This window comes from Podarcis filfolensis, assembly GCF_964270895.1.
Source record: "Podarcis filfolensis genome assembly, chromosome: 17".
NCBI classification, from domain to species: domain Eukaryota; kingdom Metazoa; phylum Chordata; class Lepidosauria; order Squamata; family Lacertidae; genus Podarcis; species Podarcis filfolensis.
Genome location: NC_139621.1, coordinates 36,023,680 through 36,041,784, shown reverse-complemented (window position 1 = coordinate 36,041,784; position 18,105 = coordinate 36,023,680). Strand labels below are relative to the sequence as shown.

At 45.0% G+C, this 18,105-nt stretch overlaps 2 protein-coding genes and 1 long non-coding RNA gene across 7 annotated transcripts in view; 1 reads left to right on the top strand and 2 right to left on the bottom strand.

The window, feature by feature from the left end:
* NANS (N-acetylneuraminate synthase) overlaps positions 1-17,979 on the top strand; it is a 173,061-nt gene extending 155,082 nt beyond the window's left edge. The window contains exons 2-9 of one of the 5 annotated variants that reach the window (XM_083593811.1): positions 9,117-9,186; positions 9,218-9,253; positions 9,558-9,591; positions 11,170-11,385; positions 11,591-11,690; positions 13,064-13,218; positions 13,554-13,820; positions 16,227-17,979. In XM_083593811.1, coding sequence (XP_083449937.1) covers positions 9,243-9,253; positions 9,558-9,591; positions 11,170-11,385; positions 11,591-11,690; positions 13,064-13,218; positions 13,554-13,820; positions 16,227-16,436 — 993 coding nt within the window. In that variant the 5' untranslated portion in view covers positions 9,117-9,186; positions 9,218-9,242 and the 3' untranslated portion in view covers positions 16,437-17,979. Of the gene's footprint in view, positions 1-3,110; positions 3,164-7,510; positions 7,615-8,747; positions 9,025-9,116; positions 9,187-9,217; positions 9,254-9,557; positions 9,592-11,169; positions 11,386-11,590; positions 11,691-13,063; positions 13,219-13,553; positions 13,821-16,226 lie in introns of those variants that run through there. The other 4 variants (XM_083593812.1, XM_083593810.1, XM_083593809.1 and 1 more) reach the window with 4 other exon arrangements.
* LOC310753100 lies at positions 269-7,726 on the bottom strand. Its single transcript, XR_014543182.1, has 3 exons — positions 7,668-7,726; positions 7,091-7,158; positions 269-933 (listed from the first exon to the last, which is right to left on the bottom strand). It is a non-coding gene; the product is annotated as an uncharacterized lncRNA (long non-coding RNA).
* CCIN (calicin) lies at positions 1,078-3,021 on the bottom strand. Its single transcript, XM_083593464.1, has one exon. The coding sequence runs from the start codon at positions 2,917-2,919 to the stop codon at positions 1,147-1,149; it is 1,773 nt and encodes a 590-aa protein (XP_083449590.1). The 5' UTR covers positions 2,920-3,021; the 3' UTR covers positions 1,078-1,146.
* Positions 17,980-18,105: the final 126 nt, after the last annotated feature.

The following is an 18,105-nucleotide window of genomic DNA, read 5'->3' as shown; positions in this document are numbered from 1 at the left end:
TGCACCACGGGATGAGAACTGCACATACCCTTCTGTTTGCCCCAGGAGGGAAGACTATAATGAACACCAACAGCAGCTTTCCTTCTGTGAAGCAAAAAGTTCACAGGGGTGCAGAATGGTTCCAGTTCTGATCAGGGGGCCCTATGGGTAAGATCATTACTATTAAACCAATTGAAGTCTATGGCCCTGATAACACCCATTTTCTTCCTTTGAGGTCCAGAGGCAATTTGTAAATGTCAAAAGAGCTGCTTGAGGAAGAGAACTGGCAGCAGAGGGCTTTTATTTTTTCCAACTGTGTCCATCCGGTAACAAAGATGGAATCTAAAGCAGGGCTTAGGCCTTCTTTACGATTTTGTCAGCAAACTCGCATTGGAGTCACAAGATCAAAGAATCATAACGTTGCATTAGTGAGAGTAACATCTCTTCCTCTTTAAAATTCTGTGCATTTTCTAGTTCCTCAGGAAGTAGACTGTGCTTCCTAAGGGGTAAGAAGCAGGCGAGAACAAGCAGACAGGCACCCACCCCTGGTTATATACAGAGCACAGGCTGCCTTAGTGCTACAGAACCATATACGTCAGTGCCATAACTAGTCATTTTTAGGCCCCTAATTCTCTGTTGCTGCTGCCACCTGAAAAACCAGCAGCAAGAATAGTTGTGAACTTTAGAAGCTGTTGCTGCTGCAATTCCAAAGTCCCACTATCAGATGAGTGTTTCTTCGCAGAAACTGCTGTGCTGGTCGCTGCAATCCAACATCACATTTCTTTGCTTTTCTCCCCAGCTGGTGGCAATCAGTAGCTAGAGGTCCTTAGGCTCCAGGCACAAAGCCCAAGGAGGAACTGCAGTGGTGGCTCTCGGCCTGGCCTGCTGGCCTCAGAGCAAGCTGGATTCTGGCTTTCCATCTACCATTTTGAGAACATGCTTAAGTATTCCATGCTGAAAAGAAAACATGACACAATCTTACCTTTTAAACTATCAATACATGACCCATTTGTGCCCCTGTCTTGGTTGGTTCTGCCCACCCTAGTTACACTGCTGAACAAAGTACATGATAAAGAGACGAAGGGAAGAAACCTGGTGTTTACCTGTGATTTACAATTCAGTCATTCTTTATTGCTAGAAATTCTGGTTTGTTTTTGTCTTCCCTTATTAATTGACTACAGTTTTTTGGAGAATCTTGCATGGCAACTTAGCTGTACAGCAAGCAGGGCAATCCAGAGCTTCTGGAGGCTGAGCCAAAATCCTCCATTCCCCTAGGCTTTGATCTAACATATATGCATGCCGGTTGATGGCATACTCCTCTGGGCGTGTGTCACCTGGGCAGATCAGGCCACCACACACAAACACCTTGTTATCCCCAATTGAGCACACTGCATGTGAAAGATCCAAGCTGTAGTTATTCGGCAAGAGTGGGACAAGTTTTGTGGATTTGCTCATTTTGATCTTCTGCAGGTTTATTTCCAGACTCTCTTTGTGGCTCTGTATGCTCAAGACATTCTCCTGAGGAAAGGACAGCAAGGGCTTGTGATTGAACTGAATGGGAAACGTGATGTACTGCACCACATTCTTAGTCTGAGTGTCAAAGCAGTCCAGCACACCTACTCGGGAGAAGCGCCCATTCACTAAGCACCTTCCTGTCACAATGTAAATAGTCTTGTCTCCCTTGGTGATCAATGCAGTTGCATCCATAGGAATACTCATCTTTCCAGCAAGAATCCACTTCTCTTTCCCTTCGTCGTACTTGTAGATACTTGAAATGTACTTCCTTGGGGCCGTGCTTCCTCCTACAGAGTACACTGCCCCCCCACAAGTCACCATGGTGTGGAAGACCAAACCTATAGGCAGATCCGGAAGTTTGATCCAGGAGTTAGTATCTATATCATACTTCCAAGCTGTTTTCAAGCCAGAGATCTGCTCTGTTGTTCCTCCAGAAACATAAATGTATCTCCCTAGCGATGTTGCACTGAGAGCGGCTGCTTTGTAAGGCATCTCTGTCAGCTTTAGCCAGATGTTCTCTCCAATGATATAAGCGAAAACCCCACTGTTGAACTTACCCTGCTCTTTTTGCCCTCCTAAGATCACCACAGAGTCCATTAACGCCCCTTTCCTTTGTTGAAGCATCAGGCTTTGAGGATTGCCCTTTTTACGATCACTCAAAGTGCTCTCTATCCGGGACAGGGGACCGGTGTGGTCTGCAAAGAGTAACACTTCACGGCAAGTGGACAGAAGCATACTGGTGGAGACAGCGGATAAATGAATGTAGGTAAAATACTTCTTAAAATATTTCTCCCTTTCAGCTTTTCTGTATTTCACCCACTGGAGGAGGGTTGAGAGAGTCTGGTCCTCGTTTTGTACATGAAGATGTTCATCCTTAAGGAGCCTGCTGAAGACATTAGGGGGGCAGTGCATAAAGTCTGTTATGCCAGGGCCTGCCCAGTAGTTGAAGTTGTCTCGTATACCATCGTAAGCAGCATTTGCCACATCTTTCATATCATATGAGGTGGCCAGGAGCATGTAGTAGAGGCAGTTGTTCTTCTTAAGGGACCTAAGGAGGAAGTCAGAACAGTGGCTCCTTAGAGATGGGGAACTGAAATACTTGGCTCCCTTCAGCAGGTCCTCCACATTCTTCTCAGAAATTACAATCTTCCCAGTATAGAAGTAGTCGAGCAATTGCTCCACCAACTCAGAGCTCAGGAACTTGGCATCAATGATAATAAAGAGTTCATCATCCGCTTTCATGTCATTGCTGGATATCAGATTCCTAATATGGGAGGACATGGCTGCTAAAACATTGAGGTGGGCATAGAAGACTTTCTGGTCCACACTGAGGGCCACATCACAAAACTCCCGGTTCTTTCTCTGTTTGTTGAGGGCCTGCATCATAAAACTGTTGTGGTTCTTTTCTGTAAACTGCATCCTCATTTTTGGGGCCAGGCTTGTCTGGAATTAAGGAAGATGGTATAAGCGTAGAGGACTCTTTGCCCAGTTGTTGAAGACCCTACTCTGGGTACAAGGAGTGATGTCACCAAATAAAGCTGCTAGGTCACAATTATCTGTGACATGTGTTGACAAGAGTCTTTTCAAATTGTCCCTTTTGTACCGAGAGAATATCAGCCTCACTTCAGCTAAACCCGATCCAAAAAGAAAGAGGTTCCATTGATTAGAGGTGAGGTGGCTTCACCTATACTATCTAGTGTGTGTTTGTATTGAAAGGTTAGAGTCTTCCCAAGGAAATGTTAGGTTATAGTTAAATGCTGTGGTGATGTCAAATAGGAATGCATTCCCACTTAATTTATTAGGTTCCACCGTGTACGATCTAAATAACAGAGCATTCTGTTCCCCAAAGTGGAACCAAATTTGGGTATCTGTATTTTGATAATGCCTTGATAGGACAAGCATTCCACTGATGTGACTTGGTTTCAGCATGTCATACATAGGATTTAGAGAAAGGCCTTAAAATGGATAGTAAGAGTTGGCTTGTGGTAAGGTGAACCAGCAACAGGGGTGCCATGGGACTGTGAAGGGGTGTTGCTTTGCTTGTGCTTAATGGCCAGCTCACTGGTTTTTCACAAAGAGGGCCAAACAAGATTATATGTTCAATATGTGTATGCATGCATTATTTTCTTATTCAAATAGCAACCATAGGGGGGCTGATAAGAACTGTGGGTGCTTAAGGTTTAACTCTCTAACTCTCTTCCCACATGCCATGATTCTGATTCCTCCATCGTCACTACCATGGCTGCTATTTTAACAAGAAAAATTGGATATCCTGGAAGTGCCTGTATGCATTTAATGTATGATCCACTTTGGGTCACTGGTGAACTAATGTTATATACAATTAACTGTACAAGATACACTTGTCAAAGGCTCAAGTTTATTTGCTTTGCAACCCTGTTAATTCTCTTGGAATTCTCAGCGGCTGTAACTACTGCAAACCATACTTTAAGAATGACTTTATAGTTTGGCTTCGGGAAGTGGGTAAAAATGAAGAAAGAAAAATTCCTCCCCACTCTTACTTAAGTCTCTTCTCCTAATTGAAAAATGAAGTGATGCCCAGCAGTGGAGATAAGTAAGAAAAGAAAATATCCCAACAACATTTTATACCCACCCAGCAAGCTTTACTAGCAAAAAATGTATAGCACACGGTCTGTCAAGATGAGCAGAACTGTTCCCACAAGCTGAGGTGGTGCCTGGCCCTGGGAGATAATGCTAGACCCATCTCTTCAGAAACCTGGTCAGCCACTCCAGGCCACAGTTCTGCACTATCCTTATTTTATGAAGGTAAAGGACCCCTGACAGTTAAGTCTAGTTGCAAACGACTCTGGGGTTGTGGCACTCATCTCACTTTACTAGTCGAGGGAGCCAACGTTTGTCCGCATCATGTGGCCAGCATGACTAAGCTGCTTCTGGCGAAACCAGAGCAGTGCACGGAAACGCCATTTACCTTCCTGCTGGAGCAGTACCTATTTATCTACTTGCACTTTGACATGCTTTCAAACTGCTAGGTTGGCAGGAGCTGGGACAGAACTGCCGACCTTCCGATTGGCAAGCCCTAGGCTCAGTGATTTAGACCACAGTGCCACCCGTGTCCCTCACTCTTCTCATTGCTGTGCCGCAAATCTATACAAGAAGGTGCTAAGTGTCTTGCGACACTGTGCCATTCAAATGTTATAAACACCATATTACCATTTCTCAGCTGTCTTTTTCTAACCTAAAAGGCCTCCAACACTTGATGATCCTAGCAGGAAAGGGGCTATAATCCTTTGATTATTTTGGTTACCTTTTCCCATATAGAACATTATATGCAGCTGATCTTATGCATGGTTACTTGAAAATTAATGCACATCTTAATTTCAATGGGATTGACTGCCTGTAAAGTGTGCATAGCATTACAACCTCAGTATTTTCTCTTTCTCTGAAACAACTTCTTTTTGTTTTATGCTCTAGGCAGTGCTTCAGCTTCTAGTTTCCCTGTAGGCTGAATTAAAAATGCTGTAGGAGGAAGGGTGGTTGACTCATCCTCCAGATGTTCTCAGTTTCTTGTCACAACTGTGTAATCTGCCCTTTAACAATTGGGCAATTAATAACAGTGTTTGACATTTGCATAAAAGGAACAGAGTGCAATTCTGTTTGGAATATAGGTATTATCATAGGATAGCACTGACAACTGACCAGAAAAAGAATGGTGTTGCTCCTGTGTGTTTAAAAGCAGCTTGATCTGTAAAAGTCAGCAAGTTAAGCTTAAACAGCTTAGAAATAAATGTTAGTATTTGCTAACTGTAAATCAAGATGTCGTTAAAAAGGTACAGGAGCAAACGTTAGTGTAAAAATAAACTTATTGGCAACCCTACTTCAGGTACAGGGATTTAGAATACCGTCTTAAACTCTAAAAAAATCATGATCATATTATTGAAGAAAATTGGAAGAAAGATGAACAGATGCAAATGAGAAAAAGGCTCTTGTACTCTTACATCTATGAAAGAGAACATTTTGAAAGGTGTGCAACTTGATTTGCATGCATGATAAAAGCTGTGAAATTATTCAGGATAAAGGAGCTTTGCCTTTGCCTCTTTTCACCCCACTGCTGAGCCATATCAATCTGCTTCTGTTTAACACATTCAAGTTAAGACTGCCCCTTAAAAAAAACCTTACGTTGCTTCTATGCTTTTCATGTCTACCACACACAAATGTGGTTGGTGAAACTTCCTATCACTTTAATGCCAGAAAAACAGGAACAGGAAACTTTTTACTGGCACTGCTTCACTGTCATTCATAACTGTGAGCTCTGCAGAACTCTGTAGGTGGTGAGGCTTATAGAGTAGCTTGATTGGGACTAGAAACTGGGAGACCACGGTTCCAGTCCCACTTGACCATGAAGCTCACTGACCAGTCAGTCTCTCAGCCTAACCTGCCTCCCAGGGTTAATCACGGACAGCTTAAAATGAAGTGCAATTGACTTTAGGTAAATTTACACCCCGATAAGGGACGCGGGTGGCGCTGTGGGTAAAAGCCTCAGCGCCTAGGGCTTGCCGATCGAAAGGTCAGCGGTTCGAATCCCCGCGGCGGGGTGCGCACCCGTTGCTCGGTCCCAGCGCCTGCCAACCTAGCAGTTCGAAAGCACCCCCGGGTGCAAGTAGATAAATAGGGACCGCTTACTGGCGGGAAGGTAAACGGCGTTCCGTGTGCTGCGCTGGCTCACCAGATGCAGCTTTGTCATGCTGGCCACGTGACCCGGAAGTGTCTTCGGACAGCGCTGGCCCCCGGCCTCTTAAGTGAGATGGGCACACAACCCTAGAGTCTGTCAAGACTGGCCCGTACGGGCAGGGGTACCTTTACCTTTACCTTACACCCCGATAAATATATTTAGGTTTGCAGTTCTAAAGCCCCTTGTGGTATTAAATGGCTGTAACTCTATCTGGTCAAATATTACCACAGCTATGCAACTCAAACAGGTTGTCTCTGGCACATGAAGCTCATCCCAGGTGACATAGCAGGCTACAATAATTGTTTTGTATTGACTCTGAAGCTTGTTCTTAAACATTGTTTGTTCCCACACCTTCAAATAGCAACACCTGGTTTCTGCCACTGACAGGTAGAGCTTTGATGTTTCACCTGAACATTACAGGAGGCAAAATAAGTGGTGCATGACAGGATGATTTGTAAGCAGCGACAAATGGGAAGAATTAAAAAAAAAAAAAGTGGGGTAGTTTGCTGGAACTTTATGCTTTTCTAGTTAGCAGTATTGTGCCTTATTGGGTAGTAAAGTTATCAATCATCAAGCAAGCTCAGTGGCATGTGCCAACATAAATGGAGCTGAAACAAGAGAGGTATCTAGCTTTAAAAAAGCAGGTAAAAGGGGTTAACTCATTGAAGCCCAAATAGATAAGGAATTTGATCATCAATTGGGAAAGAATAATGGAAAACTGTAGAGGGTGAATTGGCTTTCTTAAGCCCCTCATTCTTAGTATTCCAGACTAAAGGAGGCTCACTGGAACCCTAAACAGTAGCATCCCTGTTAGGGAATGAAGATATACTGCAACATTTTGTTGCAGTTTCCACTTATATATTATACAGTTGAGTATATTGTATTTACCAGAAACTTTATTTCTCTGCTGTGTAACTGTAAACTGTATGGCTGAGTTGCAGACAGGAGGGATAAGCCTGGAGAGGAAAGGAACAGGAAAAGTTTGCATTTCCATGCGTAAGGTTCTAAAACTCAATACAAGGTGAACTTAAAATAAAAAATACAATGCTTGAGTAGTTTCACAACCCTATTACATACCCAAACAAATATGACACATATAAACCTGCAAACTTCCTCTCCCACCACACCTGAAATGTCAGGTAGTCTAAAGGTTATTTCCAAACACTGACGTTTCCTCGTGTCCTGTCCCGCCCCCCAGCGATTTTGAGAATGGTAATAGCAACAAAGAGATTATGTGCTTTCCACACCAGCTTTAAGTATGAAGGATATAGAAATCTTCCTGAGTTTCTGCGCCCATTCTCTTTTCAGGCCAGAGGAAATGGGTGCGGCACTTAGTAAGTTACCCAACTCCAGAAATCACAATGTGGTTGACCAAGCAGAATTATGCACTGCTGTTTTCCAGTCACTCAGAAGTAAGTCCTATGCGCTTCCAAAGAAAATAAGGCCTGCAATGCTAACCGCTTACCTGGGAATAAACCCCACTGAATTCAATAGGACTTGAGTAGATGCCGTTAAGAAATTGCGGGTGTACATAGGCCTGAAGACAGTCAATATGCCCTGCATGTTCAAGGAGGCTTCTTCTGAGTTCGTATGTCTGGTATTGCCAAGGTGGGGCTGCAGTCTGCGTGCCCGAACTGGACATGAATATGCCCAATAAGGGGTTGTCTGGGACATCATAATAATGGCAGGTGATTGGCAGATGGGCAGTCCTGCTCACCTACCAAAGTTGATCTGCAGGGTCACCCCTGTCTTAGAGTATTAAGGTACATAAGCATGGTAGTGCTGTTAAGTTGCCCAATATGGGACCTAGCCTCCATAATGTCCCCAATCAACTGGAGGTTCATCTATGTCTCTCGTAGCAGGATCCAGCAATACTTGTCCCCCCTCAGGGCCAGCAAAAGAAGATTGGCAGAATGACTGCCAACAACTGACTAACTGGAGACAGCTGAGATGATCATATGGTACAATGGAAAGGGAGTTATTTCCAAGTTTGCAAGGAATTATTTCTGAGTAAACGTGATTGGGGATTGGCATATTGTAAAGCAATAAAGCTTTGAAGGCCGAGAAGGACAACAACAACTGCTCCCACCATTAAAAACTCCATGCCATGAGCCTAATCAATGAGGTATTTGGCACCTGTCAGGAAAATAGTCTTCAGAAGGGCGTTAGCCTAGCACAGCCCTCATGAGTCATGGCTAACCAAGAGCCCTCGCCCTCAAAGGGCCATTTTCGGGACTGGGCAAGCTTCCTCTTCCTTGTGCCTCAGGGCCTAGGCTGTAGAGCAGCCAGCTGTTCTTCAACTACAACTCCCATCATCCCTAGCTGCTGGCTACGCTAGGAATGACGGGAGTTGTAGTCCAACGCCGCCTAGAGTCCCAACGTTGCTGCCACAGAGCAAGCCTGCCACCACCCGGCTTATGCCAGTGGCTGTGTCGGACTTCGATTGGCTGGGCTGCGTCGGCTAGGATCCGTGCGATTGGACGGGGAGGTGGGGGCGGGCGCCGACTGTCCCCGCTGTCATTGGCGGATACGTGGCGCATGCTTCCTCCCCCTCTACGCACGCGCGACGGGAGAAGCCGAGGAAGCGTCTCTTGCCTGTTGGGTTCGTGCCTTGAGCGCGCGCGCTTGCCGTTTTTCTGCGCTCTCTCTCTCTCCCCCCCCCCCCCCACGCTCAACCAACGGTCGCCGCGATGCCGCTGCAGTTCGAACTGTGCCCGGGCCGGCCAATCGGCGGGGACCACCCCTGCTTCATTATCGCGGAGATTGGCCAGAACCATCAGGGGGACCTGGAGACCGCCAAGCGGATGATCCGAGTGGCTAAGGTGGGGAGGTGGGCGTGGCCAACGGGGGTGGCAAAGTGGTGGGTGTCGAGGCTGGGTCAGTTGGGCTGAGGGGCGAGAGGCGGGAGGATGAGGAATGGGAGCAGAGCGGAGGTGGCCGGCTGGTTGCTGCCTGTTCTCGGTGTTTTCTCGGGTGTCGGGACCGTGGATAGAAGCTGCATGTGGGAGAGGGGAGATAACCAAACAATAATGGCTAATTAATGATACTCAGTTACAGATAGGTAGCCGTGTTGGTCTGCCATAGTCAAAACAAAAAAAATTTTTCCCCTTCCAGTAGCACCTTAAAGACCAACTAAGTTAGTTCTTGGTATGAGCTTTCGTGTGCATGCACACTTCTTCAGATGCACACTTCTTCAGAGTGTATCTGAAGAAGTGTGCATGCACACGAAAGCTCATACCAAGTGTATCTGAAGAAGTGTGCATGCACACGAAAGCTCATACCAAGAACTAACTTAGTTGGTCTTTAAGGTGCTACTGGAAGGAATTTTTTGTTTTTTGTTTTTAATGATACTCAGGGAAGCAACTTACTGTCAGGTGGGGGACTGTCAGGCAAATAAAAAATGGTTGTCAAGAATTTAATTATTACTTGTTTGATTTATATACCACCCTTTAACCAAACATCTCGGGGCGGTGTACAACGTTAAGAACATAATTTACAGACATAATAATTGCAACATAAACCAGAGCCGTTTGTGACTGGACCTAACGGGTCAGGGTTCCCTTTACCTTTACAGAGCATAGTAATAGACAACATAATGATAAAATAGTCGTAATAATAGACAACATAATGATAAAATAGTCGTAATAACAGTCACAAACTGTGGTCCAGTGACCCATGAGCCACATGCAGCTGCACCACAGCACCTCAGTTAAAAAAGAATTAGAAATCATGTGGGATCTAGTACAGGACATTGCAGTTGTTGCCACAGACAGGAAAAACTGTTATGTGGTCCGTCAAGCCCCTTATCAATATTCAAGAGGTCTCAGGGGGAGAAAGGTTTGGAGTGGGAAAGGGTGATGGGGATGTTTGGCACTTAAGGTTTGTAAACCTTTTGTAAACCTACTTAATAAAGGTAATGTGTAAATGATGAGAACTGGGAGATTGTAAGCCACAAACCAGTTATCGAGGGGTATTTGGATTTTAGCTCTTAAAAAAAACCTCCTGAGATGGTTTTGGGATATTTCCACCTTATCCTTATGATATTTCCACCTTATGGTATTTCCACCTTATCCTTCATCAGACCCAACTGACATTGTGAGCGTCAACCCTGTGAATTAGCTTTTGGCTGAGAAACAAGAGCGTAAGATGAGGCTGCTGAATGAGGCCAGTGGCCCATCTAGTTCAACATCCTGTTCTCACAGGATGTTCTGACCAGGTTCCTGTGTGAAACTGGCAAGTAGGACCAGAGCATTTCCCCCTCCTGTGGATTCCAGCCACTGGTATTCAGAAGTATTACTTCTTCCAGTTGTGGAGGCAGAGTATAGAGCCATTCTTCTGTAGTGGCATCTGGGCTTAGTTTCCTTTTCATCCATTCAGCTATGTCACTGAGCTACAGCCCTTGCATATTGAGCTGAAGTTCTGTTATAATGCGTCCTGTTGGAGGATGCGCTATTGGAATGATCAGAAAAGCAACATTGAATTCCTATGTGATTAGAATTGGGAACTGGTACCATCGTTGACCTTAAATGGTTCATCAGCTGGGTTCATTAGTCTGCAAGACCCTAATCTGAAATAGAAACAGGAGTCTATTTGCTGACCTTTCCTTTGTTTCAATGGCTGTTTAGCACAGTGTACATCTGACAAAGTCCACAGAGCTTAGGTAAAGGTAAACTTACTAGGTTGTGTACACACCATACATTAATGCAGATTATTTCCCCCAAAAGAATCCTGGGAACTGTGTTAAGAGTGGTGGGAACTACTGTAAGTGTGTGAGACATAATCTCCGGTCCCAAAAGTCTTTAAATGGTGTGTATGTATCCTATGTCCTTAAGGTGTCTCAGAAAGGACTCTTCAATATTTTTTAAATTTGCATTGGCATGGTCAGTTCAAGCGGTGTGCATGCACAGGACTGAGATGGGCATGTTCAATGACCTTTAAGAACTATTGTAATGCTTGTCTCTTTGTAGGAATGCGGAGCAGATTGCGCCAAATTTCAGAAAAGTGAACTAGAGCACAAATTCAATAAGCGAGCCTTGGAGAGGCCATACACTTCCCAACACTCTTGGGGAAAAACTTATGGAGAGCACAAGCGCCACCTGGAGTTCAGCCATGATCAGTATCGAGAGTTGCAGCGATATGCAAAGGAGATTGGCATTTTCTTCACAGCATCAGGCATGGATGAGGTAAGTGAGATAGATATTGGTTTTGTTTTAAGAAGGAGCTGCCACATCTGAAATTCCTTGTGTATGAGCATAGTCGTGTGCTGTTCTGCTGTATGTTTCTGGGAAAGGAGGCAGATTCATCCAGCTACAGTGTCTTTATTTGATGGGTAGAATGTTAATGTTAGGAATCTTTGTGGTTTTTTTTTTAAAAAGTATTTCTTCACAGATGGCTGTAGAGTTTCTGCATGATCTGGATGTTCCATTTTTTAAAGTCGGATCAGGAGACACTAACAATTTCCCATACCTGGAAAAGACAGCCAAAAAAGGTGATGTGCTAATAACTCGCTTAATATAGCTACTGTTTCTACTCTCCTAATGGTATCACATCTAATGAGAGAATGTATGAATTTGATAGAGCACCCTGCCTTATTACAGTGGTACGAGTTGTGGATGGGATCTGTTCCAGAGGTCTGGCCGGATCCCGAGGTTTCTGCAACCGGAGAGACCACTTCTGTGCATGCACGCGCAGCAGTAAAGTGATTCTGCACATGCGCACATGGCAAAAACCCAGAAATATACTTCTGGGTTTGCCGCTTACATATCTCGAAATTTATGTAACTGGAGGGATACGTAAGCGGAGGTAAAACTGTATATCCAAATTAGATACAATTGTAAATATCAGCTAGCATAAAAAATGACAATAGTTCTTTCATCTGCATCCTTAATGTCTGGTAGAAATCTTCTACATTCTTCTCCCACACTCCCGTTAATGATGGATGGGTAGAGGAGGACTGCCATTTTCAACTGTAGTCATGGTTTTGTCCTTACCTCCTATGAGGAAGAGGGACTTTTCAGTGGTGGCCTCACAACTCTGGAATTGTCTGTCAACCTCTGGAGGATAACTGCACTCTAGTCTCTTAGAAAGACTCTGCAGATATGTTTCAGGTTGCTTACACAACTTTTTATATACCTATCTGTGAAGTACAAAACTGGATTTTATGTTCTGGACTGGTTTATTAGTATATCTAGCTTTTTTTAGTATTGAGGTATCTGTAGAAATTATTTTGTATTCTGTTGCATTTCAGGGTTTTTTAAATCATGTAAGTCCCTTGGAGGAGCTTTGCTCAGAAAGGCGGCCTATAAATAGGGAGGGTGTACAGGCCCCAAGATTTGTTGTTTATCTGTGTTTTAAAAACAGCTAACCTGTCTCTAAGTTGCTCTGTGCTCTCTCCACTTTAAATCTCCTCTGGGTTCTGGGGTGCTTTGTATGAAACAAAACTGTGTTCCCCATTCATTAAATGGGGAATATAAAAATGGCTGCAACTTTCCCCCTTATGGCCAAAGTGGATGAAATTTACAGGCAGAATCAATGAATTCTGCCAACCCTTAGGCTTTATATCAGTTAAAGGACACATTCCAGCTAAGCAAAAAGTATTCAGGATATCAAGGAGGGCCAGTGAGGGGTGTGTTCTGGAGGGGCATGGCTTGGGTGGAGTCCTGAGAACCAAGTAAAGGCCTGGAGACAAATTAATTTGTCTGCGCCAGCTGCTGGGCTATGAATAAGTGGGTTGGTATCAATCCATCCAGTTTATAGGCAGATTAAAAACTAATTGTCAAGTAATTGCCCAGTTTGTATAATGTAGCTGTAGGAGACAGAATGTTGGAGTTACAAAATGCTCTCGGTGACCTTCCCTTCTAGGTCGCCCGATGGTGATTTCTAGCGGGATGCAGTCAATGAACACAATGCAACAAGTTTACAAGCTGGTGAAAGCCATTAACCCGAACTTCTGTTTTCTCCAGTGCACCAGTGCTTACCCGCTTCAGCCTGAAGATGTCAACCTTCGTGTCATAACGGTCAGTGAGGTGGGGTGGAAGGCATGGCAATTCTCCTAAGGTGCCTTATTTTCCTTCTGAACCAATGAATTGAGCAAGACGGCAGATCAAGTGCAGTTTGGAATTTGCTCCAACTCTAAGGAGAGGCCTCAGCCCAGCACAGAATTAATTTTCCTAAACCTCATTCCTTTTCTTCTTCTTCAGCAGACTTAAGAGCTCCTTTGATTGTGCTAAACTCTGGCCAAAGAAAGTTTCACATAAAGCACAACTAAATTTCATAGCGTTTTGTAACAGCTAATGTTGGTGGTTAACTGTCCTCTTCTTTGTATTTACCATCAACTTTTCTATCCATCTAGGAATATCAGTCCGTCTTCCCAGATATTCCTATTGGCTACTCTGGTCATGAGACTGGGATAGCCATTTCCATTGCAGCAGTTGCTATGGGTGCAAAAGTCCTCGAGCGCCACATTACACTGGACAAAACCTGGAAAGGCAGTGATCATCAAGCATCCCTGGAGCCAAAAGAACTGGCAGAACTAGTGAGAAGCATCCGGATGGTGGAGAAAGCCATGGGGTCCCCAGTCAAGCGGCTCCTGTCCTGTGAAGTGGCTTGCAATGAAAAGGTAAATTTATTATTGAGTGCTGCAAGACCCACTTATTCTGGATTGCTTAATCTTGGGGTACTGATGGTGGCAGCAGCATTCATACACATCCATCCTAGTAAGGTAATACAGAGATTGCTTTGTAGCGCTTGCCTGCCACTGTAAGAAATCCTTCTACAGGTGTTACCCCACTTATGCGCAATTGACTCCCGCACGACCACATATGCATGTGCTGCCGGGAAATAATTAAAGAATGGTGGGGGAGAGCTGGAGAGTCCCCGAAGCCTGAGGAGGATGTCGGTGAGCGTGGAGGAAGCCCCAAAGAAGCTGGAGGCGCAGCAGTGCTTTGTTTACACGGCTCAGCTGCTCTGCCTGTCAGCTGATGCGTGGGGTAGCGCAGCAGCAGCTGCTTTCCCCATGCATCCTCCAGCCTCCTGGCGGCCCCAGAGCTTCAATTCTAGTTACAGGTATTTTTAGTATGGATTGACAAGAGAGCAGCAGAGAGAGCATTTAAAGCAGGTGTCAGCGCTGCCCAAGGTCCCAGCTCACACAAGACCAACGCTGCTCCTTGCCCAAGTTTAAAAGTCTTTATTGAAGTTCAGTCTCATTTCTAGACGCGCAGCGCGCAACGCTACATCTGTCCGTCAGACCGTAGAACTCCCATCTGAATCTCCTCCCCCCTGACACCAGCTTACGATTCTAGCCTTACTCCACCTCTTCCTCTGTTCCTTCTTTCTCTGGGTCCTTCTGCTAGTCGGAGTCTCAGCCCTCCGAGATTCTTCTGACGCTGATTCTCCCGACTCCTCCCCCCCCCTCTTTCGGGCTTTAGGACCTGGCTCCCAATCCGGGTTTTCTGCTGTCCCGCGCTCCTCCACATTTGAACTTGGCGCGCGCGTGCAGCCTCCCACTTTCCTTCTGACCGTTACACTTGTGTCACTGCTCCCCCTTTCGGGGAGGCTAGCTGGACCTGGCCTTCCCTCCGTCTCCCCACTCCCCATTGGAGGAGAAGCTGGTCCTGACTCACGTGACTCTTCCCCCCCCACTGTGCTCTGGTGGGGGAACTGGCCCTACTGCTCCGCTACTCCCTTGGGACTCCCCTCTGGTTCCTTGTTTATGGATCGTTCCCTCTGGGATTCGCCTCGCCCTTACCATAGGCGCCCCCTCCTGGGAATCTTCAGATTCGCTGGAGAAGCTCATGGAATCTCTCGGTCCACTGTCATATTCCCCTACGCTCCCCTCTGATTCCTCTCCTCCACTCTCTATTTGCTCTCTCCCCTGCTCTTCTGCTCCTGAGCCTCTGACAGCAGGGGTCAGCAAACTTTTGCAGCCGGGGGCCAGTTCATTGTCACTCAACCTTGTGGGGGGCCGGACTATATTTTTTTTTGGGGGGGGGGAGAACAAATTCCTATGCCCTACAAATAACCCAGAGATGCATTTTAAATAAAAGGACACATTCTACTCATGTAAAAACATGCTGATTCCTGGACCGTCTGCTGGCTGGATTGAGAAAGCGATTGGGCCGCATCCGGCCCACAGGCCTTAGTTTGCCTACCCATGATTTAAAAGGTGTTTAATACAGGTGCCCTCCCCTCTGTAAGACGTAACTGGAGCTGCTTGGGATTGAACCTGTAACCTCCTGCACGCAAAGCAGATGTCCTGTCACTGAGTTGGCAAAGGCTGTATTAGATGCAGTGCATATACGCCTCCCTTATTCTTTTACCTCTAGTTTCTGGATCGGGGGTGTGTGTGTGAAATAGCAGCATAGTACAATGATGATGATGATGATGATGATGATGATTTATTATTTATTCCCCGTCCGTCTGGCTGGGTTTCCCCACCCACTCTGGACAGCTCCCAGTAGAATATTAAAACACGATAAAACATCAAACATTAAAAACTTCCCTAAACAGGGCTGCATTCAAATGTCTTCTAAAAGTCAGAGAGTTGTTTATTTCCTTGACATCTGATGGGAGGGCGTTCCACAGGGCAGGTGCCACTACCAAGAAGGCCCTCTGCCTGGTTACCTGTAGATTCACTTCTCACAATGAGGGAACTGCCAAAAGGCCCTCGGAGCTGGACCTCAGTGTCTGGGCTGAACAATGGGGGTGGAGACGCTCATTCAGGTATACTGGGCCGGGGCTGTTTAGGGCTTTAAAGGTCAGCACCAACACTTTGAATTGTGCTCGGAAACGTACTGGGAGCCAATGAAGGTCTTTCAGGACCAGTGTTATATAGTCTCGGCAGCCACTCCCAAGTACAAGACAGGCAAGTAGGAGGCACACCATGCCCTATGCCATAGATCTATGAGCCCTCTGCTGCTGAGCAGCTGTGTCCCAAACTGCTGCTGCATGTACCACTTGGGGGCTGCACCTAAAGCGCAGGCTCGCCTCCCCAAGACATAACCTCCTTCTACTTATCTTTCTGTAGTTGGGAAAGTCTGTAGTGGCCAAAGTCCGGATTCCTGAAGGTACCACACTTACTCTGGATATGCTCACGGTAAAAGTGGGGGAACCCAAAGGATACCCGCCAGAAGACATCTTTGACTTGGTTGGCAAGAAGGTCAGGATAAATATTGGTGAAGATGAAACCATCGTCGAAGATGCCATTGAAAACCATGTGAAAAAAGTGAAATGCTAATTTGTGACTCTTTTTTTAATGGGACCTTGGGAAAAAGCACTGTGGTAACATACTAAAACCAGAATGTGCTGAAGTTCAAATGAAGGGTTTTGGGGAAGGGAACCGCAATGTGATTTTTTTCTTGTGGGTAGGCTAAAATGTCAATACAATTCAATGTAGTACTTCTTGAGGAATCTTTAGTTTCTCTTTATTGCTGAAAGCTTTTTGCTAAGCCATGACACAGTAACCTACCCAGAGAAACTTTTCTGAAAGGTAGTGCAGGGCTTTGGAAAAATATGTATTTGTGTGGGCAGGATCATCACCAACAAATGAATGCTTCTAAATTTCTGTGAACGCCTCTTTAGCAAGACATATGTGTTCCAGGCCTTTTGTAATGTTTTCAGAATTCAGAACGAGACGTTGCTATGCGACTTGCAATACCTCCAAGATACATACTGTACAAGAATCTCTGTGCCCTTGATCTTAAGTTTTCTCCTTGTCCCATCACAAAGAATGGCAGAGGGAAAACTGAATGTATACAAGCTGTACATGGTTGCTGCAGTCAACTAGGTGTGTAAACTTCTCAAAACAAATCTTTGGGGCCCAGGTGTGCTGTGTGCCTTCAGTTTTAGCTATTCAGATTTTGGGTGATTCTGTTGTAGAATTAAGGCAATGTAGAAGTTCTAGGATATAATTTGGGACAGCAATGATAAAGGAAACAATTCATCTGACAGGAGAGCCTATAAGATAGCATAGCAGGAGAAATCATGTGTCTAATAAGGGGCTGCCACTCAGATTCATGAGCATTTAGTAGACTTTAACATTTCAACCTTTCTCCACACCATGAAGGCTAGTAACATGGAGCTCTGTGAGAGAAAACTTAACGGTTTTATTTATTTGGAAGTAAAATCCCACTGCACTTGGGTGGGTGCACTACTGAGCACGCATGCTTAAGGTTGGAGTGTCAGACTTTCAAGGTTTTCCAGATCATGACTATTCAAGATTCATTGTAATGAATCTAGAAATGTTTCTGTTAGTTAATGGGACTTGCACACTTCTGCCTTAGCTTGATAATAAATTATTGTTATTATTGATAAGAAGGAATGTGTTTCACTTAAAATAAAGGCCGGAGGTTTTTTTTTACTTGAGCTCAATTTGCTTTAAGCATAATCCCCATGCATAGGTTGTGGTATTGGGATTGCACCAGCTCACTTGCATTGCTCCTGCTTCCCTCTGCACTGGGCATCACATTTGGATGGATTGTATACACACAAGGCCTGATTTATGTAGACTGTGCTGTCACAAAATCCAGGAAGCTGGATGGCATGACTCGGCCCTATGCTCTGCAAACATTCTGTCCCAGGCTGTGGATGTCACAGGAGGGCAGGGGTTAAAGAGAGCCAGCACAATCCTGATCCCTCATTCTGTTCTGATCAAATGTCTGCACAGGACTTGTTTGAATCATGATTTTGCTGTTAATGATTGAGTTAAACAATGACAAAATAATGGCTGATGGGTTTTTAATTTTTTATTTTAAATGGACAATAAAACTTGGGCAAAGTTACTTTTTCTCCGCCAGTTCATTTTTATGGGGAAATCTTGGGGTTTTTTAGGTTGCATAAGGGATGAACTGACCAATGGCTCCTGTGGTCTTTTGACTTGTAAAGGTCATGCTGGGAGCGTGTCAGTT

Coding starts and splice junctions, on each gene's coding strand:
- CCIN (XM_083593464.1), bottom strand. CDS start 2,919: ATGAGGATGCAGTTTACAGAAAAGAACCACAACAGTTTTATGATGCAG.